The following is a 24,610-nucleotide window of genomic DNA, read 5'->3' as shown; positions in this document are numbered from 1 at the left end:
GTGGCACAACTATCCACGTCAGCATGCCACGTGTCACTGGTCACCATATCATCCTACCATTACACGTGGCCAAATCATGAAGTGACACGTGTCACTTACAGTCCACGTCATCATGCCATGTCATCACGTCGTTAATGGAAAATGGGTCAGGGACTACTATGGTGCATTTTTTTCAATCTCATGAACGTAATTGGTGTAATTGGAATCTCAGGGACAATTTCAGTGCAAAACGCCAATCTCAGAAACCATTTTGGGATTTAACTCACATACACACTCATACACTCAACATTAAGAATTTTCATCTATTATTAACTTCAATAAAGTCTCGAATCCAAATGTGTTTTTTTTTTTTTGGTAATGAATCCAAGCGTACTTATTATAACACCAGAAATCCATTCTGTTTTATAGACAAGGCATCTTAATCCACTTAAAATACGTTTTTTTTTTTTTGTTGAACAAAGTAGGCTTTTTTATTTGGGGGAAAGCGCGGATTGAGCTTTTGTTTTTGTCACAGGGGAAGCTATTTTTGGACAAGGGGAAAGCCTTTTATAATTGGTTGCTATGTAAAATAGATTTTAAAAGAATATATAATACTTAACGAGAAAGTACAGGGAGCCAATGACTTAAGCGTACAATGTGTACAATGAAGGTTTAGAAAGTATTAGAGATATGATTATTAGTGTTACATTGTCCTATCAGGTTATGCTTTTGGGATGAGTGGTTTCAGGATATGGTATTAGAGTTTCAAATCCGGAAGGTCAAGAGTTTGAATCTTGGTGAACTCAAAATTAGCTTTTTATAACATGAGATGTTTATTATTCTGGTATCCGGATGGTTATTCTGGATAATATAGGTGATGTTCATTTTATTCATAAACTAAATATTTAGCCCATTGTACACTTAGGTCATTGGCTCCCTATACTTTAGAAAATATTAGAGATATGATCATTAGTGTTACATTATCTTGTTAGATTACATTTTTAGAATGAGTGGTTTCATGACGTGGTATTAGAGTTTTAGATCCAAAAGGTCATGAGTTCGAACCACTTTCCATTACATTTGTGAAGAAGGGATACCAAAAGCATATTCTTCGTTTGGTCCGCTTCCACCACCACTGATGGTGCTCAGCCACCTGCCACCTCCGATGCTAAACCACCCATCACCTCCAATGCACTCCATGTGTGGGTGTATTTATAAAGAGAAGAAGTGTTACACCCCCAAAAAACTTGATTAAGTCATGAATTTAATAACTTGATGGGGAATGCAATGCGTGTACGATAATGGATGGGTTTCATTGTGGTGATGATTATAGCATATGAAGTTATCAATTTGAATGAAAGGGAAAGCTTCAAGCTTCTATACATCATTATCTTTCTACCACTTCTAGCTTCTATTTATGTTGCTGTATATTTTTCTTCTGACCACTGCTAGGAAACCAATGGTCTAAGCGTATAATGTGTACAATGAGTTATTGAGTTATAAAATGAACATCACCTATACTATCCAGAATAGTAGTAGGGATAATAAATCTCCATTGTATTGTACAAATATTTCATTAGCTCTCTATTTTTTTTTTTTTGGTAATTTTATTTTTTAGTTTTCTTCGGTAAAAAATAAAGAGTGACAACTAATGGAAAGGAAAAAAGGGGTATGGGTTCATTTAAAATTTTTCTCTTCTTCAAATATGGATTGACAAGTGACAACTAATGGAAAAGGAACCAATAATGATAAGATTACAAATTTACTCTCTACTTAACAAAGAAATAAAAATGTCTGATTTCATTCTCTTTCAAAAATCAAAAACCGTGTCTAGCCAATAATAGAGAAGGATAATTTTTAAAAAATATTAATTATTCACAAATATAATATGTTAAAATTTTGTTAACTTTTAATTTGGATGAATTTTTTAAAAAAATTATTTAAATATATTAATAAATTATAATTTATATATAATATAAGTAAAGATATTACTGTAATTTTATTTTAGTATAATTTTTTTTATTTAACCAATTTTTTTATTTATTTTTTTCATTTAAACAATATACAATAAAATCTATTTTTAAATTTTTTTAATCTTTTTTTATTTTTTTATTTTTTATTTTATATCCAAATAATGTGTTAGTTCTGGTTCGGTACTTCTGTTAATGGGTTTGAAGAATACAACTATGTACTAATGTGTGATGCTCAGAGAGCATTCAAGAGTTGTTCCCTTGTTGGCATGTTCAATTTGTAGTACCATGCAAGGATAAAATTTGGCCCAACCAGAAAAGTTAAGGATTCAATTTTTTGCAATTTTATCAAGGCCACGACTCTGGTGGCTGAGGTAGTGGTGACTAATGGTGACTATTGGTTGACTAACCAATAAGATAGTGATAGATGGAGTATGTAGTGATGTCTTTAACTTGTATTTAAATGTTTAAGTACAGTAATTATATTTTGTTTACTGGAAGGATATTTTTGTAAATAAGTAATGTTCCAAAGGATAAGAATGTCAATTTGTGAAATAACTTTGAAGAAGAAATGGCGTGGTCTGCATCGGCCAAAAATTAATGACGAGATGCCCAGCCGACATCGTTAGACAAAATTAGCTTTAAGTGGAGGAAGGATACGCTGGTTATGTGTCGAATGTTGTGACTTTATTCACAGTAGCCATGGCCGAAAGTGAAAGTTGATTTTATACTCAGTGTGTGTTAATGGTTGAAGAAGTGGAAGAAGGTGGCACTGGTCCTTCTGTGAAAGGCGTTTGATAGTTCTCTGTGTTGTAGGATCGGCGTCATCGAATTTTTTCTATCTGTTTGAATATCCGAAGCAAAGGGAATAATTGTTAAAAGTGACCGTGGTTGGAGCTCTGAAGTTGTTTTCAGGTTGAACAAGAATGTCTCCTTTTTTTCTCTGGGACATGAAAGATGGATCTTTGTTGGTTCAAATGGGTTAAGTTTTTTTTTGTCAAAATAAATTTGGGTTTTGGCTTATAATTTGTGATTGATGAGGTATTTGTTTAAACTATTCGAAATAAAGTTGCCTACGCCGGACACGATCGAAAACGGAAAGTGCTATTCAAGACTTCAAGAGGATATCTCTGTGTTGCTTAATTTTTATTGATGATATTTTTTAATTTTAATTTTCTCATTTTCTTTTTTCATCTAGTTTTTTAATTATTTTTTCATCAGAATAGCCACCATAGCCACAGAACACAACTAGGTACCATAGACAACACCTTATATCAATTGCTGATTGAAACTTCACCATTATGGAGGTGACTCTCTTTTGCACTCCAAGGATATTTTCGGTGAATAAAAATTAACATTTTACTTATTTATTACCACAAAAGGAAAAAGAAAATGAAAATGATAATCATGTTGTAAAATAAGGAAACTATGTTAATAAACTAATAAGTAATAAAGCATGGCTTCCTTCCACCTACCACATGTAGACAACTAGACATAGCATAACCCAGTAAATGTAGACATTATTTAACAAAAAATTAATAAATTCATTATGATAAACATTTTATATTAATCAGCATTTAATTAAATTTTTTAGGTGATATTTTAAATAAAAATGAGACATTATGCAATTAAATCTAGAAATATATAAAACGTTAAATGTAGTGAAAAAATTTACTTTGAGAAAAGCTGTATCACCTCCCAAATTGACCAGTGTAAAAACACATTTGGCACAAATGGTGACAAAGTTTACTCTTCTCAGAAATATATATCAAACTCTCACAAATTTATTATTTTATTTTAGTTTTTATAGAGTGGCTTTATTTTACTTAGTTACTTGCATAGGCTTTTTGGTCCCCTTTTTTCTTTTTCCGGTTACTATTATCCTTTACTTAGGCACGTACGCGTATTTCTATAATTCTATAATTTATAAAAATAGTGTATTTTATATATTTATATAATGTATATAATGAGTTATTTGACTCAATTCATGATACCACTCATTCTAAGAGTTTAAACTAATAAAAAAAATAACACTAATAATTATATCTCTAAAAAAAATAAAAAATTAATGATATATTTATACCATTTATATAATGAAAGTAACACTAATAAACTTAAGCTGATTGTACGTATCTCTTATCTTTTTCACGGCCAAAGGTTTCCAACTTGCCACAATCACCAAAAAGTGAATAGAGCGACGTCTAAAACAAAATCTAGTTTTGTTTTTTATTCACTAATTATATAAAAAATTATATTAGTATTTAATTAAATTTATTTCTTAGATGATATTATAAATTAATAAGACATTATGAATATATAGAAATTAAACAAACATGCTATTTAAATACATGCAATATAAATACGTGTATTTGTCAATTAAATTTTTTTAGTTAACAAGTTCGATTTTCGGATGAATTAAGAGGATATTAACAAAAGAAAATACAATTTTTTTTAAAAAAAAATGCTAAATTAATGTGTTTTTTCACATGATAAATAAAAAAATCAAATATCATTATTGTATTTTTTCACATAATAAATAAAAAAATATTTTTATATTATTATATCTAAATATAATTATTAAATAAAAAGAATATTTTTACATAAAATATTTAAACATAAATTTTTTTATTTTTTTATTTTTTTAAATCACTTAAAATTTTCGTTTTATATAAAAATTCACCCAAGTCAATATTGTCAAATAAACCTTGATGAAAATCTTTACAGATTACATACTACAAAATATTCTTTGAGCAAGAAAAAAAATTTGAAACGCATTTTTACGAGTATTTTTTCGTTTACCCGTATCAACTTTAATTTTGAAAAATAAATCTTGGCAATGCATCAGTGTGTATAAATAACTAAATAAGTTAAGAAATAGATAGACATGAAGTCATGAACAGAGTTTTAGTGGCTAGTCCTCCTAAGACGTAATGGAAAATTGATGAAACAACACAAACCAAATTTGGTTATACTAGGAATCAAACCAACCAATTCTTCCTCTCTTTTTTTTTTTTTCGAAAAAGTAATTAAATTTTGATATAAAAATAACAGATAAATACAGAAAAAATGAAAAATAATAAAGAAAATGTAGATAATGCCCTCTTGGAGATACCATCCGAGGAATTAATTAACATGTGGAGAAGAAAATGCACTTTCTCACTCTCACATCATGTATTCCCCAAAAGTTGTAATATCCTCTTTTGACCTTAGTTAAGCGCGTTGCCCTCTAAAATATTGCTGTTAAATATTTTACGATAATACTAGGTAGATAAAAAAAAAAGTCAAAATTTATTTTATTTAATATTTATTAATTATCGTAATAATTAATAAATGTTAAATAAAGTAAATTATGACTGTTTTTAGTTGATTTTTTTTTGTTATTAAATATTTTTGATATTTTAATGTATACGTATATTTTTTACACATGATGATGCTTTCTATGTTTCCATGTTTAGATATATCTTAAATACACGACAGCGACACATTTTTATTTTACCGTTTTCAAAATTACATTAATAAAAACAAATTTCATATCACATGGTCAATTTAATTATTCATTACCGTAAAGGCGTAAACACCAAACTAATTTGATTATGAGTTTTCAGAGATATATTTTCCAATAATATTAATCTCCTCTCATTTACTAGGCTAATTTTTTTGGATATGTAAATTTTGTATGTGTGTTGTGTACAGATATAGAGGTGAGTGATGCTAAAGATGAATGTGAGATAATTTTTGTTGAATCATGGAGTAAAAAAATTGAATTGTACAATTTCTTTGTTAAAAAAATTTTGAACACAAATCGAACCATTCGATTTGTGTGGGAGGAAAAATCGGAGGATCCGATTTATACTTTTAAATTTTTTTTTTATTTTGAAAACAAAAATCGGATGGTCCGATTTTAATATTAATTTTTTTTAATTGTTTAAAATACAAATCGAACGGTCTGATTTGTGTACTACAATTTTTTTTAATTTTTTAAACATAAATCAAACCGTTCAATTTACTCTTGACATCATAACTACATAAAATACTTATACACTGCATAACTGTGTTCTATACCTTTCTTTTTTTCATATCTAAATTAAAAAGTGTATTGAAGATCCATGTGTGGCCTCTATATACAACTGTTGCATGATATTACATAACTTAAAAAATTTTCATTTAATTTATATTACGTATACAGATATATTAAAATATTTCAATTTTATCCCTATAAATAAATAATGAATCCATAATGGACAATAAAACAAACTAACCCAAATATGATATTAAACTACACCCATTCTATTTTACCATAACTTACCTTAATTTTTTTCTCATCAAAACCATTATTAACGAAAATGAATTTCTTCCATAATTACCAAAAAAATGACTAGGCCCATTTTTAACACATCTACACAAAGCAACCTAGTCTAAATAAGCTTTCAACTTGGCTCATAAAGACAATGCAAAAATCATCAATACTTCTCAAGTATACAACCAGTCTCAACCCCACCATGAGCTCATGTAACAAAAATGCTAGTTGAAAAAAGATTTACTTATGTTAGTTCATCACAACTTTCACTCTTTAAGCCCTTTCCAATATAAATTAGTTAAACATTAGAGGATAAAACTGTAATTTTATCTTTTATTATGTGAGTAAAGAAAAAGACAAAATGCTATTTCATTATACTCTTCAAACAATACAAAATTTTCGTTTTCATCTCATCCTTTATTGTATTTTGAAAATTTTTTTATAATGATAAAAAAATAAAAAAATAACTAAAATTTATTTTATTTAATATTTATTAATTATCATAATAATTAATAAATATTAAATAAGTTATAATTGTTTTTTATATTTGTGAAGATTCTTTGTTATTTATATTTGTGTTCACTCTCAAATAAAGAATATCTATTTATCTTCTTTAGTTTTAAATTTAGAAAATAGATATTATCACTCCAATTTTAATATACCATTTATTTTTTTTGTAAATTCATGCAATATATAATATAAAAAAATAATAATATTATACATTCAAGTCTTTTTGTTAATCAACTCCAATCAATACTACCAGAAATGCGGTGATTAGCCACGGAAAAAATCGTGGCTAAAATCAAGAAATTCCGTGGCAATTAAGCTTTAGCAACGAATATATTTCTGTGGCTAACAAGGGCGACGCCTTTTCAGTTAGCCACGGTTTTCGGCCGGTTAGCCACAGTTTTATGATCCGTGGAGACATCTGACTAGCCACGGTTTTTACGTTATTGGCCACACTCTAAACCGTGGCTAAATGACAACATGGTAACCAACAAGTATAGCTTTGCCACAATTTTTCCGTGGCTAATATTAGTAAGTTGGGCTTTTTTGCCACATTTTTTCTATGGCTAAACATTGTTGGGTTATTTAGCCACGGTTTTTCCGTGGCTAATCATAAAAGATAAATTAAAAAATAATAATAATAATAATAATAATAATAATAATAATAATAATAATAATAATAATAATAATAATAATAATAATAATAATAATAATAATAATAATAATAATAATAATAATAATAATAATAATAATAATAATAATAATACTTAGAACAAAATTATATCATACAAAATTAAAAAGATTAGCCATATCCATATAAGTAGTATTTTTAGTAATAAAAATATGAAATTTAAGTAACAATGTTAAAAAGCAAATATTCTGAACTAAATGAGTTTAAACTATTACAAAATCAAGTATCAGAATGTATCATTATTAGATCTCTAACATCTTCATTGGAATACCTGCAAAAACATTCAAATAAGATTGTGTTATCTCTTAATTCATGAAAAAAAAGTCCCAAGACATTATTTAAAATAATATTTTAATGTACTTAAATAAAAAAGTAGGAATGCATACCCAATAATGCTGAGTTTTCATTTTCACAACATAAAACATCTTATTGAACTCGTCATCAATCAATATATATACTAGAATATCCTGGTGAACAACTTTCAATTCAATTGCTTCATGTAAGTAAATAAGCAAGCCTGTCAAGAATAAAGGTAAAATAGAGAGTGATATTAATGATATTTTCTCATATTAAAACCTAACTATAGTATTATTTAACGAGACAAAAGAATACTATTAACCAGATATTGAATTGCAATCAAAATCATTTAGAAACAAAGAACTTAAAGTAAAAATAAAAATGTGTTAGAAATTACCAAGGTCAATATTTTAAAGTAGAAAGTTGAGCTTACCAGGTAACTATCGAATAAAACTTTCATGCGGACCTCCTAGGGAAGTGTACCTTGTTCCCCGGCAACATGCATCTGTTACTCTAAGTTACCATTATTAACATATTTATCCATTAGCAGCTTAAATATTGAAACAAACACTAAAACAAAAATGCTATTGATAATACAAAGAAATAGATAATTAGATACTATGTACTCGGGAGTTTGAACAATTTAAAAGAAAACACAAACTTATATGGAGATTTCAGCATGGACAAGAATCAAAGTTGCAGCATTGATACACGCAGATCTAGATCTAGTTCCTATACAGGAATATTGGAGAAAATTTAGTGAATAGTCAAAAAAATAGTCTTTTAAATAAAAAAAGAATAAAGATTCGAGAGAATATTAAATAAACATAAAAAGGGGCTGCTTAGGGTTCCTTCTATTCTTCTTTGTAATTCAGAATTGCTTGCAAAATCTTGATTTCCGTTATTTTGGAAACTTCTTTGGTGACTCAACGCTGAATTTACTAAAGATACAGAGAAACTGAACAATAGTATGAACCTGTGAGGGAGTTCTTCCGATTTTCTAGTGAGTGGGCTTTACTTTGATGTTGAGTGAAAATTACTTTTAAGTTTTCCGCCCAAAATTTCACTTGTATTATTGTAAAAGTTCATTTGAATTTATTTCAGCAATTAGATTTTTAATTTAAATTAATAGTTAACTATAAAAAAATATAAATTATAATATATACCATATTTCAAAGACGGTACATACTACCTATTGTTTCAAAAATAAACTTACGTTAATTTATGTTGGATATTTTTTTACTAAATTGATAAAAAGATAATAAAAAAATAAAAAATAAAATTTAGAAAAACTAATGCATATTGTGAATTAGAGACAAAAAAAAAAAGAGTACTCTTTTTTATCATGAATTTTATATATACTTTTAACATTTATTCTCAATTAATTAAAGCAATAAATATGTACTCTTTTTATGCTATTTCAACTAATGCATCTTCCGGTCACAAAAAAAACTAATGCATCTTCGGTTACTCAATGCTAAATTTACTAAAGATACGGAAAAACTGAACAATAGTCTGAACATGTGAAAGAGTTCTTCCAATTTTTTAGTGAGTGTGCTTTACTTTAGTGCTAAGTGAAAGTTATTTTTTTTCGCCCAAAATTTCACTTGTGTTATTGTAAACGTTCATTTGAATTTATTTCAGTCACTTAATTGAAATTTTTAATTTAAATTAATGATTAACTATAATAAAAAATATAAAATTATAATTATATATCATATTTCAAAGACAGTATATACTAATTAAGATTATGAATTTTGACTCGAATTTAAAAAAATAAAAAAAATTGCCGGAGAAAAAAAATTAAAATTTTGTAACTATTTCAAAAATAAACCTACGTTAGCTTATGTCGGATATTTTTTTATTAAGTTAATTAAAAAAATAAAAAAATAAAAAAATAAAATTTAAAAAATTAATACATATTATAAATTAGGAACAAAAAAATATACTTTTTTTATCATGAATTTTATACTTTTATCATTCATTCTCAATTAATTAGAGTTATAAGTATGTACTCTTTTTATATTATTCCAACTAATACATATCTTATCAATTGAAAATGGCTGGAATGAGAGAGAAAAAATTATCGACAAACTAGATAAGTTTGCACCCTTAAAAATTAAAATTTATTATTAAGGTTTAAATTTGGAAAAAGGAGGAACTGCATATAAAATTTTTGAAAGGGATGGAAAGAAACACTAGAAGCGCGTAATTTGAAAGTAAACATCGTTTGATTTCGCCACAGTGAGCATTGGTTTTGTGGCAATTGAGAGAATCCAATTCAAATTGGCCACAGACAAACAAGAACGTGGGAAACTTTCGCACAATTTAACCACGGAAAAGCAAAACGTTGCAAGTGATTACGACGATCATGGAAATTTGCCACTGTTTCTTGTTCGTGAGTATTTTTCCGTGGTAAACTACCGTGTTTCTGATAGTTAGTCTAACATAACAAAAATCAGTTATAACTAGCATTATTCTAAATCTTATTGTTTAACTTGATTAGACTTGATTCATAAAATGACTTAGAATTTATTTGGATAAATTTTTAAAAAAGATATATTTTCAAGTTATTTTTTTTTAAATATCTTAAAAAAAAATAATTTTATGTTTAGATAATTTATATAAAAATATTTTTTTATTTATTAATTATATTTAGATATAACTATATATATTTAATTTTACTTATATAAATTATAATTCAATTCAATCAATTAGCAATAAAATTTTTTCATCTTTTCTTTTCTCATTCTTTCATAGTATATCAGTACATAATCTTTACATATGCAATGATAATAGATTATGCATGCATGCATGGAGGCTCTACTTTCAGGATTATTAACAAAATGGCTTCATTATTATTGCTTTTCTCAACCTATTTCAAAGCACAGTTTCAGCTTTTATTGCTAATAACTAAAAAATCATTATTATACTATGCTTTTTGTTCTGTTCCTTAAATATATTTTTTGGAAAAGTATATGGAACCAACTACTAATCAGCCAAGAATAGAACAATATAATTAATTATAATTAGTTTTATTAATTTATAATTTAATTTGTTTGTTAAATTATTATTGACCACGTTAGTGTTAGGAGAGAATCACGGAACAGATGCTTTGATCATTCATTAGTTGATTCTATATAATTAATTATGTTTTATTAACGCGTAACACATGAAACATAGAAATTATATCCAAAACCATCCAATTTACAAGAAAAAGAAACATCCGTATACCTCTTAGTAGCAATATTCGATTACCAGTTGACTGATTCTTGGCTTATATGGAGTTGATTCCTTAGCATTGTTGATATTTTTTTTATAGTTTGTCATATATCTTTTTATATGTTTCATAGCTAATTAAAAAACAAAAGGTCAAACCAATAAATAAATTATGTCATCATACAGTAGAATTGAAATATCATGTATTCTCCAAAAATTGTACTTAGTTAAACGCGTTGCACTTAAAAATATTTGGTGCTAAATATTTAATTTATAGGATCTATTTCTTACACATGATAAAGCTTTCTATGTCTCCATGTTAGATATATCTCAAGTACGTTACCAACACATTTTGTTCTGACTCTGAATACTGGACATATCACACAATTAACGGGTTTTTTTTAAAAAATAAAAAATATTTATATTTCTCCCAAAACTATTTTAAAACTTTAATTCTCTAAATATATTTTTTTATTTAAAGCAAGTTCACCGTTAATAAAAATTATATTATCAATTTCAGTCGAATTCTATAAAAATTATAGAGTTTGTTTAACTCGACGAATTTCCTTTAATTTTTTTCAATCCCGCATTTTTAAAATATTATCATTATCTCCAAATAGTATATAGATCTATAAATAGTATATAGGAGTATACAAAAATACACAAACAATAAGTATAGCTTCTTCAAGAATTTTTTAATTATAAATTAAAAAATAAGTCATTTAACAATGACAACCATTATTATCGTCTCCAGAAATATATAAGTACACCGGAATAAAGCATATTTAACAAAGATTTTTTAAATTATAAGTCCTATTTTATTTTGAAAAAAATTTTAAAAATATAAATAAAATTTTTTAAAATAAAATACGACTTATAAATATTAAATTTTTTAATAAACAATCATTTGATTAGAATATGATATTATATATAATTTTTATATTAGCAAATAAATATATTGCACAAATATTATCTTTTAGGTAATTATACATTTTTTTGTTATTTTAAAAATTATTGTATATTTTTAAGATCGTTTAATTATATTTATTTTTTTAAAAGGATTATCATTATTAAATAGCCACTAATATTTATGATAGTCTAAAATAAAAAAATAAAAAATACAAGATATTAATACTTTAAATTTTTTAAGTATAAATAATCTTGAAATAAATATATATGATTATGATGAATGATCTTAATTGGAAGCCTTTATTTCAATTTTTTTAGAGTATGTTTGTCCTTACTCAATTTTATTTCTTTATTGATTGCTATTAAATTTTGTTTTGGTGCACTTAATGTTGTGTATATCAATTAAAAATTATAATTTGAAAAAAATAGACACATGTCTAAAAAAATGATATATATAATAAAAAATGTGTCACTTTGGAATTCTTATGTGGTAAGTGAGGTTCCCTCTTCCCATGAATTTCACTATTGGGGGCTTTAAATTTACCTTTGCTCTTCGTTACATTAGCAATGTTCCAATGAACCTCATTCTACATGACTTTCAATGTTTAGTACAGAACATAGATGTTAGAAACAGAACGTGGTTAAGGACTTGTTTGTGAGAAACTAAACTTCATATATTACACTAACAGTGGTTATGCAGGCTTGCTTGAGCTTTGGTCAAACATAAAACTACTTTAACAGCTGTATGTAACCCACATTGTCATGATTACCATTCTTGTTTAGTTATGCAGGCTTGCTTGACCTAGGCTTCTGTGTTTTGTAGAATTGACAAATCAATAGTTATATCCATTGATAAAATGGTCTCTTGTTTTCATTCTCCTATTGCACTAGCAGCATAGTTGTTTCTACTTGCCAGTATTAATTGTAAACTTGTTTGTTATAGTTTGGATCTTTCGCATTCATTTTGGTATATGCATAGGGTAAAAAAAAAAGGGTCACGAGCCAACTTCATACACATCACTATTTTCTATGATTTGTTGTCAATCACTCAATCTTATCTCTATAACTTAATCTAATATACTGGAAGTTTATCTAATATGTTCAATTGGGTCCCACTACTATGTATTCCTTCATCACCATCATACAACATTGTTCTCTTTTCAGCATCCTCTTTCACATCAATGATAATGTTCTTTATGCTTTTGAGAAACATAGAGTCAAAGAAGCTTTTCAGTTGTTAGAGAACTAAGTAATTGATTAACATACATGAAGAGGTACCCTTATTAGATTCATGTTGTTAGAGAATCGTTAGAAAACAATTTAGATCAATCAGTATCGTTTATATTTATATAGCATATATGTATATTATTTATAGGATTCTATGTCTTTATTATTTTGATTCATTTAGCACCTATAAATACCCCTTGTATATTGTACTTTTCATCAGACTGAATATACACAAAACATTTTCTTTAGTTTGGTCTCTTATTTCTAACACATGTCATGCCAATGAACATAAAGAGTGCATCAAGTTAGCATTTGCAATGTTGTGTGACAATCAAAAATGAAAGGCATTCAAGTTATCATCATAAATAAACACTTCCAAGTTCCAAGGACAAATAACATGGAAAATGGAAACATTTGACATAAAGAAGGATAAAACTTCATCTGTTCCTTTTTCCTGGTGGTTAAAATATTCTCATATAGTCAACTTTTAGGGGCTCAATTGTCCTAAAAGTATAGCCTTCTCATCACTCATCAGTGAAGAAAAGAAAAAATCAGAAATGCCACAAAGTAAATTAAAAAAATAGAGGAAAGTTATCATTAGCAGTTCAATTAGTCCCCATCAAAGAACATACTTTCTGATAACAATACACAAAGAAAGAGTGATCTATCAATGAACTCAATTATTAACCTGGACCCATATAAATTACACTACATGAAATAGATTCCATTATTCAATTCCTGACGCCTTTTTCACCTTATAAAAATTTTTCGAGCATAATGTTTGGATACTGAAACTTAATCTAAGATACCCTGTGAAAACAGCACTTCCATAACACATGGAATGAAAAGTGACTAGTGCTGATACTTTGAACCCCTTCTTTTTCATTCTATAGTTAGTAAAGGTTCAGCAACCATGCTTAGTATAACCAGAGTTAGTGCAGTTAGAGCTAGAAAGGTCCTCAAATGCCCAAATTTCAATGCTGCTTAGAAGAAGGTTAATAGTGAAAATCTTCTAAACCTGTAAGAAAGGGGAAAAGAAGGAAAATCAACACTGAATAAAACTGGTATTCAGTATCCATGAAATAGCTATTAAATAATTGATTGTGTTGCTGAAATAATGGCTTAGCTAAATTTTTGTTGTTGCTGTAACTAAATCTTTTGTTGCTAAAAATTATTATAGTTGAGTTTGTTGTTGAAAATGAGGTTTATGCTCTCTTCAATTCAGAATAAAAATTATTCAATTAAAATTGTGCATGCACCTTAAACTAGCTTTTTTTTGTTGGTGGATTTCACAACTCCCAACTCCCAATTTTAGGTATTTCGATGGATTGGACAACTTCCAATCTTAAGTACACAATACACATCTACACACTCCTTATATACTTACCAATTTTTTCTTTTCGGTTATAATTGATAGGACTTGAGCTCGAAACTTTTAAGATAGGGAGGGGACAAAATACAGTGTGAGTTATGGCTTATTGGCAACTAGTTTTTATATGTGGGGAAGGGAAGGGGTGCTGTTTTTTGTTACAGGGAGAAGGGTTTTTTTTTTTTTTTTGACATGGAGGAAGGTCTTTTATAATTGGTAGCTATGTAAAATGGATCTTTATTTTTGGATGTGAAAAAGGATTTAGTGGATATGGGCCAAACTACAAACCCCAAAGCCCAAATGGTCCATAAACAATAAAATTAGCGACAGAAAACGAAATACGTGGTGTCTTCAAGGCAGTAGAATTTTAATTTGCATAATCTTACGGGATTGTTATTTAAAACAGCTCAAAGTTATGGCTGTATTATGATATTTAGTTATTAAAATAACAATTTCCTTTTACATTTTATAACTAAACTCTTGAATCATTATTATTACAGGGGAGGTTTTCAAATAATTACCACTCCTAGTTTTTCTTTGACTGCAAAATCTTTACGTCACGTGCAAATAGCGAAGTGAGGAAACGAGGAGCATCGAGAAGCTTCTGAAGACGGAAACCCCCACTATTTGAGCTAATATCACAAAGCCCTTCTAAAACCCTACCATTTCTATCACTCACTTACTCACTCAATCGTAACCGTCAAAATGCACCGGCTATCAAGGCGCTGCTCCTCTCTATCCGCCGTCCTCCGCCATGCCGCCGCTCCTCGCCGTCACCTCGCTGTTCCACTTCTATCTTCCATTTCTTCGGTATAATCCATCGCTTTTGTGTGTTTCTCGCGTTGAATTCATTTGATTGAACTAATTGTCTCTCCTACAATTCCATGTTAGCTTCACTATCTACTTCCTATCAATTTTTTCAAGTTCCATCCGTTTCTCTTCAGTTCTGTTTTTTCTGTTAGAAATTGCAATTTTAATTGTAGTTTGAGATTTTGATATTATGGTAGAAGCATTGAACCAGCTGCTTTACCTTTCTTTGTTCTGTTGCTTTAGAAGTGTGGCGTTTTTTGAGGTAGTTGTGTGTTACCAATACCTTTTTTTCCCTGGGTTGGAAGCAGGTAGGTGAGGAAGATGCTAAAGCTAGATGGTATTCCGTCTTAAGTTCAGAGAAATCTAGGAATTATCAAAACTTGAAGAAAGATTTGTTTTTGGGGAAGCGATATGAGTCTACTGCTGCAGAGTCTGCTGAATCCAACTCCACACCATCTGAGAGATATGAGTACCAAGCTGAGGTATATGGCTCTTTTTTCATGTCCATGTTTCCTATCCTTATAGTGTGAATAATATATCATATCGTGATCATAATTTTGTATGTATGCATCGTTTTGCAGGTTAGCCGGCTCATGGACCTCATTGTTAACAGCTTGTATAGTAACAAGGAAGTGTTCCTTAGGGAACTTATCAGGTTTGTTCTTCCACTTCTGCTTATATATGAGTAACATTTAATCTTCACTTTTATGTATAGCTCTTGATTGTTTACTGTTTTACATACAGCAATGCAAGTGATGCCTTGGATAAGCTGCGGTTTCTGGGTGTTACAGAGCCTGAACTTTTGAAGGATGCTGTTGATTTTGATATCAGAATCCAAGCTGATAAAGATAATGGGGTTATCACTATCACGTAAGATAAATGGCTTTTTTAATTTGTTTTTGACTAATATTTTCCTATTTTCGGTTGGTAATGCAATTTTTTGCTTTATGCAGTGATACAGGTATTGGTATGACAAGACAAGAACTGGTTGATTGTCTTGGAACTATTGCACAGAGTGGTACTGCAAAATTTTTGAAGGCATTGAAGGTCTTACATCTTCTGAAGGATGCTTTATGATTTTAGATGTTTTATGATTTTATTATCTTTATTTCTTTTACAGTTATATATCTTATAGGCTGACAAATGTTTATCATTTAAAAGGATAGCAAGGATGCTGCTGGTGACAACAACTTAATTGGTCAATTTGGTGTTGGGTTCTATTCTGCTTTTCTGGTTTCTGATAAGGTATGCATTTTAACAAAAATAAGTGTGTCCATTTTTGGTATCTCAAGTTATTAATTTTCTGATGTTTGAACTCTGAAGGTAACTGTCTCGACCAAGAGCCCGAAATCTGATAAACAATATGTTTGGGAAGGAGAGGCAAATGCTAGCTCATATACCATTAGGGAAGAGACAGATCCTGAGAAGTTGATTCCAAGGGGAACTCGTCTTACACTGCATCTTAAGGCATGTTGATTATTGATAGTCTTTTATTTTTTCCGGGGTAACAATGTTTTTTTTTTGGCCTGATCTTACGGAGTGGTATTATCTGTGACTTCATTTCAGAGGGATGATAAAGGTTTTGCTCATCCAGAGCGAATTGAAAAGCTTGTGAAAAACTATTCACAATTTGTCTCGTTCCCAATATACACTTGGCAGGAAAAAGGATATACCAAAGAAGTATGTCATTATTTTCCACAAATCTTTTTTTGTTTGATATGATGGCACTGTATGTATACTTGGGTTGGTTTTGCCTCCTCCTGGATTAATTTGATAGAAAACATGAATGTTTTCTGCATTTATTAAAATATATGCTTATTCCAGGTCGAGGTTGATGAGGATCCAGCTGAAGCAAAAAAAGACGAAGAAGATGGGAAGACTGAGGTAATCTTCTGCTTGTTACGTGAACCAAGTATTTGTTCTCACCTCTTATGTGTGAGGTCGTATGGCTTCTGCATGTTTACTCACTCAATTATGACTTTGAAACCTTATTATGGCAGAAGAAGAAGAAGACTAAGACTGTTGTTGAGCGCTACTGGGATTGGGAGCTCATAAATGAGACACAACCAATTTGGGTGAGTCTTATGATCTTAATTTGCATGTTTTCTACTTTAATTGAAAATTGTTGTTTGAATGGAGATTAAATGCCAGTCTGCTTGTGCAGCTTCGTAACCCAAAAGAAGTCACTAAGGAGGATTACAATGAGTTTTACAAGAAAACTTTTAATGAGTATTTGGAACCATTAGCATCATCACACTTTACCACAGAGGTAAGTTTATATATGTATGTGTAATGTTCACCTGTTCATAAACATTAAATTCTTAGTTCTGCAGTAAAGCATACTCTGCGACTTCCAAACATATAATGATGAGATTTTAATACTAATTTGGAATCTGATGTCCTGGACAGTTGTTTTTGTTGACATTTGTGGTGGTGGTATTTGCTATTGCAGGGTGAAGTAGAATTTAGGTCTATACTATATGTTCCTGCCTTTGCTCCTACGGGGAAGGATGACATAATCAATCCCAAGACAAAGAATATAAGACTATATGTTAAGAGAGTATTCATTTCGGATGACTTTGATGGAGAGCTGGTATAGTCCCTTTACTGTCCATCACCATGAGTAATAGCAACTTGGTGGGTCTGACCGTCTGATCATAACTTTTTTTCCTGTGCTAATTTCTTGTTTTCTTTGACAGTTCCCCCGATACTTAAGCTTTGTCAAGGGTGTGGTTGACTCAAATGACCTTCCACTCAATGTGTCACGTGAAATTCTCCAAGAAAGTCGCGTAGTAAGTAGTAGGAGGTTATGCGTGTATAAAGTTTAAACCTATCACTCTGTTTTGGATATGCAGAATTCATAACTAGTTTCATCTTGCTTGTCCTTTTTTCCATGTTTCATGAAGGTGCGGATTATGAGGAAACGTTTAGTTCGGAAAGCTTTTGACATGATTTTGGGGATATCTATGAGTGATAACAGGGAGGTATGTTCATATTTTGACGAATTTTAGTTGTACACATTCTGCCATTATTCCACTCTACATAGGATAAATTGTGGTAGCTTCATCTTAGATTCACTAATATTATCCGGATGACTATATATGTTTATTCATTAGTATTTGACTAGATGTCTTGCTCTGTATGCAGGACTATGGGAAGTTTTGGGAGAATTTTGGCAAACATTTGAAACTGGGTTGTATTGAAGATCGTGAGAATCACAAACGCATCGCTCCATTGCTTAGGTTTTTCTCATCCCAAAGTGAAGAAGAACTGATCAGCTTGGATGAATATGTTGAGAACATGAAGCCTGATCAGAAAGATATTTATTACATTGCAGCCGATAGTGTGAATAGTGCTAAGAACACACCTTTCTTGGAGAGACTTGCAGAGAAGGATCTTGAAGTATAAGCTTGTTTTCCTTCCTAAGTTTATAATTTTGTACCTATTAATTATATCATTTATTAATATTGGTGTTTGCGATTTTTTCTTTTAGGTACTGTTTCTGGTGGATCCAATTGATGAGGTTGCTATTCAAAACCTCAAGTCATATAAGGAAAAGAATTTTGTTGATATTAGCAAGGAAGACTTGGATCTAGGTATGTTCCTATTACATTGTGTACGGGAATAACATATCCCGAATGCTTGATATACTTCATGTTTTGGGAAAATGCTCATTTAGTCAATGGTATCAGCATTTTCGTCAACCAAATATTTAGTAGTCCTTGTTTGTAGAGGCAATCTTAATATTTCGGTGGATTCATCATGGCTTGGTCCTTTATAGCTTAGTTAAATTTGATTTGTTGTTTCTACAGGTGATAAGAATGAAGAAAGGGAAAAGGAGATGAAACAGGAATTTGGCCAAACTTGTGACTGGATTAAGAAACATTTGGGGGATAAAGTTGCAAGTGTGCAAATTTCAAACAGACTAAGCTCTTCACCCTGTGTTCTGGTGTCAGGAAAATTTGGTTGGTCTGCAAACATGGAAAGGTGGGTCTTCCTTTCTATCATGTACTTAATGACGAATTTTGAGGATTTTACATAACAAATTAACAATGTGCTCTATGTAATTGAATTCACTGTAGGCTAATGAAGGCACAATCTATGGGCGATGCCTCTAGCTTGGATTTCATGAGAAGCAGAAGGGTGTTTGAGATCAATCCTGACCACCCTATTATCAGGAACTTAGATGTATGATAAAATAGTGTTTTTACTTTCTTTTTTTTTTATCATCAATAAATAGGTCCAATAATGTTAAATGCAAATCTATCTTGTGTAATTTTCAGGCTGCATTCAAAACAAACCCTGATGATCAAGATGCCCTCAGAGCTATTGACCTTCTCTATGATGCAGCTTTGGTTTCCAGTGGATTTACGGTAAGTTCATTGGCTCGGTTAATACTATTGTTTTGATCTGCATATATTGGCTATTTTAACTTTACGTGTGACATTATTTCTTGGTGTGCGTGTCTGCGCGCAGCCTGATAATCCAGCACAGCTTGGAGGGAAGATATACGAGATGATGGGTATGGCTCTGACCGGTAAATGGTCCGCCTCTTCTGGTCAGTTTCATCCCACTGGAACCCAGCCCCATGTCCCTGAAACCGTAGAAGCTGAGGTGGTTGAACCTGCTGAGGCAGGCACTCAGAAATGATCAAGATTTTTGCTCTTTCTTCCCCCAATGCGCTCTATAATTTTTCCATTTTAGCTTTTCCTTATGGGCCAAGTTAGTATTGTTGACAGCATCAACTGAGTAGTAATAGTAGTGAGTAGTACACTTCACATACAAATACAATGAGCGATTTTCAATGTAACGGATACTGAGTTCGTCCTTTCTTGGTGATATGCTATTATAAGTAGTCAATAGCACACCGTCTCCAAGTAATTCTGTTTCAACATTTCAATGATTTTTATTGTTTGTTGGAAAGGTTATAATGTTATATAACTGGCGGGTATTATAAGCATGTATATATCATGCTCTCTAGTGTTATGGGATTTTATTCTTATCAAAATATTCAGACTGAAGTGGTCACATTATCCTGTAATTTAAACGGAAACAGTCATTAGCGTTACAGTGAATCCGCATAATTCCACGGAAACGGTAACCATAACAGAAAGCCTAACGGTCTTACACTCTTCCGGTGAAATAGAAAAACGAGAAAATTGCAGAAGTCAAAGAGCGAACGCGTTAAGCAATAGCTAGTCAGCCTGCTGAACCGGTCACTCGTGACTCAGGCGTTGAAAATGACGACCCTCTCAACTGATTTTTTCTATATATATAAATACCGAAATAAAATTTGCTAACGAAAAGTAGAAAACTTCTAATAAAATGATAAAATTTGTAAGTTTTTTAAAACATTGAATTTGTTAAAAAATACATTGAAGAATTCACGTAAGTATTATTGAAAAAATACATTGAAGAATTTGTTATTAACTTATTATATTCCATCTTTCTTGTCATCTTTCGCCGGTTCGCTCATTCTACCGGTCTGAACCGTATACCACCGATTAGGGGCAAAATGGGAACATTGTTGGTTCTTATTTTGACCTAAATCATTTCTCTCTTTCTTTTTCGATCCCATTTCAATCGAAGTCGAAGATACTTCAATCGGGGCTTCTCTTCTGCGTTCTTCTCCTTTGGTGAGCTTCTTCTCCTTTGAATTTCAATTATCTACTTTGGAAAACTGAGACTTTTTCTGTGATTGCATAATTTTCAAATTGAGCTGTGCAAACACTTGATACTTCATTTTTAGCTTCTGTTTTGCTCTGTGAATCTGCTGCACTGTTCTTTTCACTTTTGGTTCTTAAGTGCTGAATTTCTAGGTCAACTTCATATGAGTATTATTCAAGTTGCATATTTTATCACTTGATCTGCTTTTTGACTTGATGAGTTAACTTCTTTAATATAAGAATTTTAGTCAGATTTTGCATATGTAACTTCTGTGCTTCTTTCCTATGATACAAAGCTAAAGATAGTTTTTTGAGTTGAACACTGAAATCCCTTGCTTAAAACTACGTTTCTCCTTCATTTAACTTGTTTGGTTTTATTTGGTGTGTATATATAAAGCATCTCTTTTGAGTTTCTGACATAATAAATCTTGTCATGGGTATGGCAAGCCGGTCTCTAACATCAACCTGAAGCCTTGGAAGAAAGATGCTTCCTCCACGACAGCAATCCCGGGCTGGTGGACCACAAACATCCCTGTCTCTAGTTCCATTGGATACTCGTCTTTCTCCGGAGGAACCTAGATCAAACTCTGACAACCTCCGTGAATCTCCTACTGAAAGTGCCAGTTCTCGAGAAACTTGGCCTACAGCTGATGCAATCGCATCAAAGAAGATTGAGAATGGTAAAGCTGAGATTGATTGTCCTGAGCAGTCTGTTATTCACCGTGTTTCTAGTGCAGACAAAATTAGTCTTCAGGACATTGCAAGAGAAAGAGTTGATGTAATATGTGAAAAAATGCATCATCTACCCGAAGAATTTCTAGAGGAGCTAAAAAACGGACTTAGAGTCATCCTTGAGGGAGGTAATGGCTCACAGCATCGGGAAGAATTTTTCATTTTGCAGAAGCTTGTTCAGAGCAGATCTGATTTAACAGCCAAGACATTGATTAGAGCACATCGAGTGCAGCTTGAAATCCTTGTTGCCATAAATACTGGAATTCAGGGATTCTTACATCCAAGCATCAGCCTATCACAGACTTCCCTGATTGAGATATTTGTGTACAAGAGATGTAGAAACATAGCTTGCCAAAGCCAGCTTCCAGCTGAAGATTGTACCTGTGAAACATGCACTAACAGCAATGGTTTCTGCAATCTTTGCATGTGTGTAGTCTGCAGCAAGTTTGACTTTGAAGTAAATACATGCCGCTGGATTGGATGTGACTTGTGTTCTCACTGGACTCACACGGATTGTGCCATTCGTGAGCAGCTTATTTGCATGGGCCCTTCTGTGAAGAGTGGAGCAGGAGCTAGTGAAATGGTTTTCAGGTGTCAAGCCTGTAACAGGACTTCAGAACTGTTGGGTTGGGTTAAAGATGTCTTCCAACATTGTGCACCATCATGGGATGGGGAAGCCTTAATGCGAGAACTTGATTTTGTTAGTAGGATTTTCCATGGCAGTAAGGATCAGCGAGGAAGGAAACTATTTTGGAAGTGTGATGATCTCAAGGAAAAACTTAAGACTGGAAAGGTGGATGCTAAGGCAGCATGCAGAGCAATTTTGATGGTTTTCCAAGGTACATATTTTATAATTTACCTGCAAAATCTAGTCTTGATATTTCTTCCCTGATGGATGCTTTTCGTTACATGCGAAGTTAGTATGGATGGGGTGTTGTCATTAAGAAAATGGAGTTAATGATATATAATTTTAGTTGGATATTTAGATGTTACTTCTAATTATTTATCCCATTCCTTGTTATAACCAATGCCTTTCCTAATTGAAGAGCTTGAGATGGACTCTCCTAAGAGCCTGGAAAATTCAGAAGGTGGAAGGCTGATTGCTCCTCAAGAGGCATGCAATAGAATTGCTGAAGTGGTGCAGGAGGCTATAAGAAAGATGGAAATAGTCGCTGATGAGAAGATGAGGATGTTCAAGAAGGCTCGCTTGGCTCTTGAGGCTTGTGATCGTGAATTAGCCGATAAGGCCAGAGAAGCAGCAGAGCTCAAGATGGACAGGCAGAAAAAGAAGGTTCAGATTGAAGAGCTTGAGAGAATTGTGCGGCTTAAAACGGCAGAATCTGATATGTTCCAACTGAAAGCTAATGAAGCTAAAAGGGAGGCTGAGAAGCTCCAGAGGATTGCTCTTGCCAAGTCAGACAAATCAGAGGAGGAATATACTAGCAATTATTTAAAACAAAAATTAAGTGAGGCTGAGGCTGAGAAGCAATATCTGTATGAGAAGATCAAATTGCAGGAAAGTTCTCGAGTATCACAGAGCAGTAGCGGCGGTGATCCCTCTTCAATGCTGATGTATTCCAAAATCCATGATCTTCTGTACAGTGTTCCTCCCAAGGCAGACAGTCAATCTAATGAGTGCCACCCTTTCCGAACAAATCCATGAGAGTACTAAGATGTGTATGTCGTAATATATTAGATAATTATAATTGTAGCAATGTTTTGTTAAACAATTGATGAAAAGTCAGTCTAATTCCATTAAGATTCAAGACGCCAAAGCCTTTGTGGATGAGAGGTACTAGTAAAGGCTCTAAATCAGTTTGAAACTGGCTTGTTTTATGTAGTATATATATAAATATGCTTTGACAAACTTGGATGAGTTTGATCGTTTGCTTCCTTTGTGAAATCTGGGATCCCTTTTTTATGTTATGCATCTGAAATTAGTTACTGCTGTTTTTTATGTGTCCTCTGAATTGATGAGATAGATTGTACGTGAAAGTAAAATGTTATTATTGATAAAGAACACAAGTGCACAAGATTACTCTAAAGGGGTTATCTTCTGCCTTAATAGAGAGGCGGAATGCTCATCTTTTTGACAGAATGATTTGGGACTGGTACATCACTACCCTTTGGGGGATTCTTAGGATCTTGAACTCGGCGAAAAGGTGCATCATTCTCGAATGTCAAAGCTGCACTGATTCCATGGCACCTTATGAAAGAGGTTTGGCACACATTTGGTGTGACTACTTTTGCATTGTTGACAAACAAACCTGCTCTCCCACTATTGGTTATGCTGATCACCCTGCTTGGAAGACTTGAGGGAACCACAGAGCCATTTGGGAAATGCAATAGATGATTGAGCACCAGTGATGTTGGAATAGAATGACTGAATATGAAATCATGAAGCTGGTCTGGAGTTATTGTGTACTGAGATAGTTCTTCATCACTTGGCATTAGGAATGTCAGATCATTGGTCTGCAGTGAGTTTGGTTGGCTGTTGAGGATTTTGAGGAGGATCACAAATCCATAGTAAGACTTACTTCTCATGTCAGCCATGGCTTCCTGCAAATCAGTTTGGTTGAAAGGCGGCGTGGGCTGAGATTCACCAACTGTGAATAGGGTAATAAAGACCACAAGCCAGATAGCCATTGGGGTCAAAAGATGAAGCAGTTATGCTTCAATGCTTTCAGTTTGTGTTAATAAATGGAATGCAGTGAAGTCTCACTTTCTTAGGTATTTATAGCCTTGTTAATAATAACTCACACCTATTTTGCCACACACCTTTTAACCCTTTGTAGGTGGTAAGCTGGTTGTGCATGAAGAGGTGCTCTTATCTCTTTTGAACAGAACAAAAAGCAGAGTATAATAATGATTTTTTAGTTATTAGCACTAAAAGCTGAAACTGTGCTTTGAAATAGGTTGAGAAAAGCAATAATAATG

General features: G+C 31.4%; 3 protein-coding genes across 4 annotated transcripts; 2 read left to right on the top strand and 1 right to left on the bottom strand.

Moving 5' to 3' along the window:
* The first annotated feature begins 14,891 nt into the window (after positions 1–14,891).
* On the top strand, positions 14,892–20,239 carry LOC112701743 (heat shock protein 90-6, mitochondrial). The gene is made up of 20 exons (XM_025752488.2): positions 14,892–15,275; positions 15,584–15,757; positions 15,857–15,930; positions 16,020–16,145; positions 16,229–16,322; positions 16,437–16,520; positions 16,599–16,742; positions 16,842–16,955; positions 17,100–17,159; positions 17,276–17,350; positions 17,440–17,544; positions 17,728–17,868; positions 17,975–18,067; positions 18,182–18,259; positions 18,423–18,677; positions 18,769–18,871; positions 19,088–19,262; positions 19,358–19,463; positions 19,559–19,648; positions 19,752–20,239. Exons 1-20 carry the CDS (start codon positions 15,171–15,173, stop codon positions 19,923–19,925), a joined length of 2,370 nt encoding a protein of 789 aa, XP_025608273.1. The 5' UTR covers positions 14,892–15,170; the 3' UTR covers positions 19,926–20,239.
* Positions 20,240–20,568: 329 nt separating this feature from the next.
* LOC112701744 (OBERON-like protein) lies at positions 20,569–23,576 on the top strand. 2 transcript variants are annotated; one of them, XM_025752492.3, is made up of 3 exons: positions 20,569–20,911; positions 21,339–22,512; positions 22,720–23,576. In XM_025752492.3, the coding sequence occupies exons 2-3, from the start codon at positions 21,426–21,428 to the stop codon at positions 23,334–23,336; spliced, it is 1,704 nt and encodes a 567-aa protein (XP_025608277.1). In that variant the 5' UTR covers positions 20,569–20,911; positions 21,339–21,425; the 3' UTR covers positions 23,337–23,576. The 2 variants fall into 2 exon arrangements, with proteins under 2 accessions (XP_025608277.1, XP_025608275.1); XM_025752490.3 differs by having other exon boundaries at positions 20,573–20,911; positions 21,389–22,512.
* A 158-nt stretch (positions 23,577–23,734) lies between these two features.
* Positions 23,735–24,319, bottom strand: LOC112703845 (fasciclin-like arabinogalactan protein 19). Its single transcript, XM_025755476.1, has one exon. The coding sequence runs from the start codon at positions 24,317–24,319 to the stop codon at positions 23,735–23,737; it is 585 nt and encodes a 194-aa protein (XP_025611261.1).
* Positions 24,320–24,610: the final 291 nt, after the last annotated feature.

The sequence above is a fragment of the Arachis hypogaea genome, chromosome 7 (assembly GCF_003086295.3).
Source record: "Arachis hypogaea cultivar Tifrunner chromosome 7, arahy.Tifrunner.gnm2.J5K5, whole genome shotgun sequence".
Taxonomy (NCBI): domain Eukaryota; kingdom Viridiplantae; phylum Streptophyta; class Magnoliopsida; order Fabales; family Fabaceae; genus Arachis; species Arachis hypogaea.
The sequence above is the reverse complement of the archived record's forward strand: the minus strand, read 5'-3'. Positions and strand labels throughout refer to the sequence as shown.

What these genes read in the sequence shown, in the direction of transcription:
- LOC112701743 (XM_025752488.2), top strand. Translation starts at nt 15,171, where the DNA reads ATGCACCGGCTATCAAGGCGCTGCTCCTCTCTATCCGCCGTCCTCCGC. An exon ending in AATGGGGTTATCACTATCAC is followed by an intron (nt 16,146 to 16,228) that starts GTAAGATAAATG and finishes TGCTTTATGCAG; the next exon opens with TGATACAGGTATTGGTATGA. An exon ending in TGGTTTCCAGTGGATTTACG is followed by an intron (nt 19,649 to 19,751) that starts GTAAGTTCATTG and finishes GTCTGCGCGCAG; the next exon opens with CCTGATAATCCAGCACAGCT.
- LOC112701744 (XM_025752492.3), top strand. Translation starts at nt 21,426, where the DNA reads ATGCTTCCTCCACGACAGCAATCCCGGGCTGGTGGACCACAAACATCC. An exon ending in AATTTTGATGGTTTTCCAAG is followed by an intron (nt 22,513 to 22,719) that starts GTACATATTTTA and finishes TCCTAATTGAAG; the next exon opens with AGCTTGAGATGGACTCTCCT.
- LOC112703845 (XM_025755476.1), bottom strand. Translation starts at nt 24,319, where the DNA reads ATGGCTATCTGGCTTGTGGTCTTTATTACCCTATTCACAGTTGGTGAA.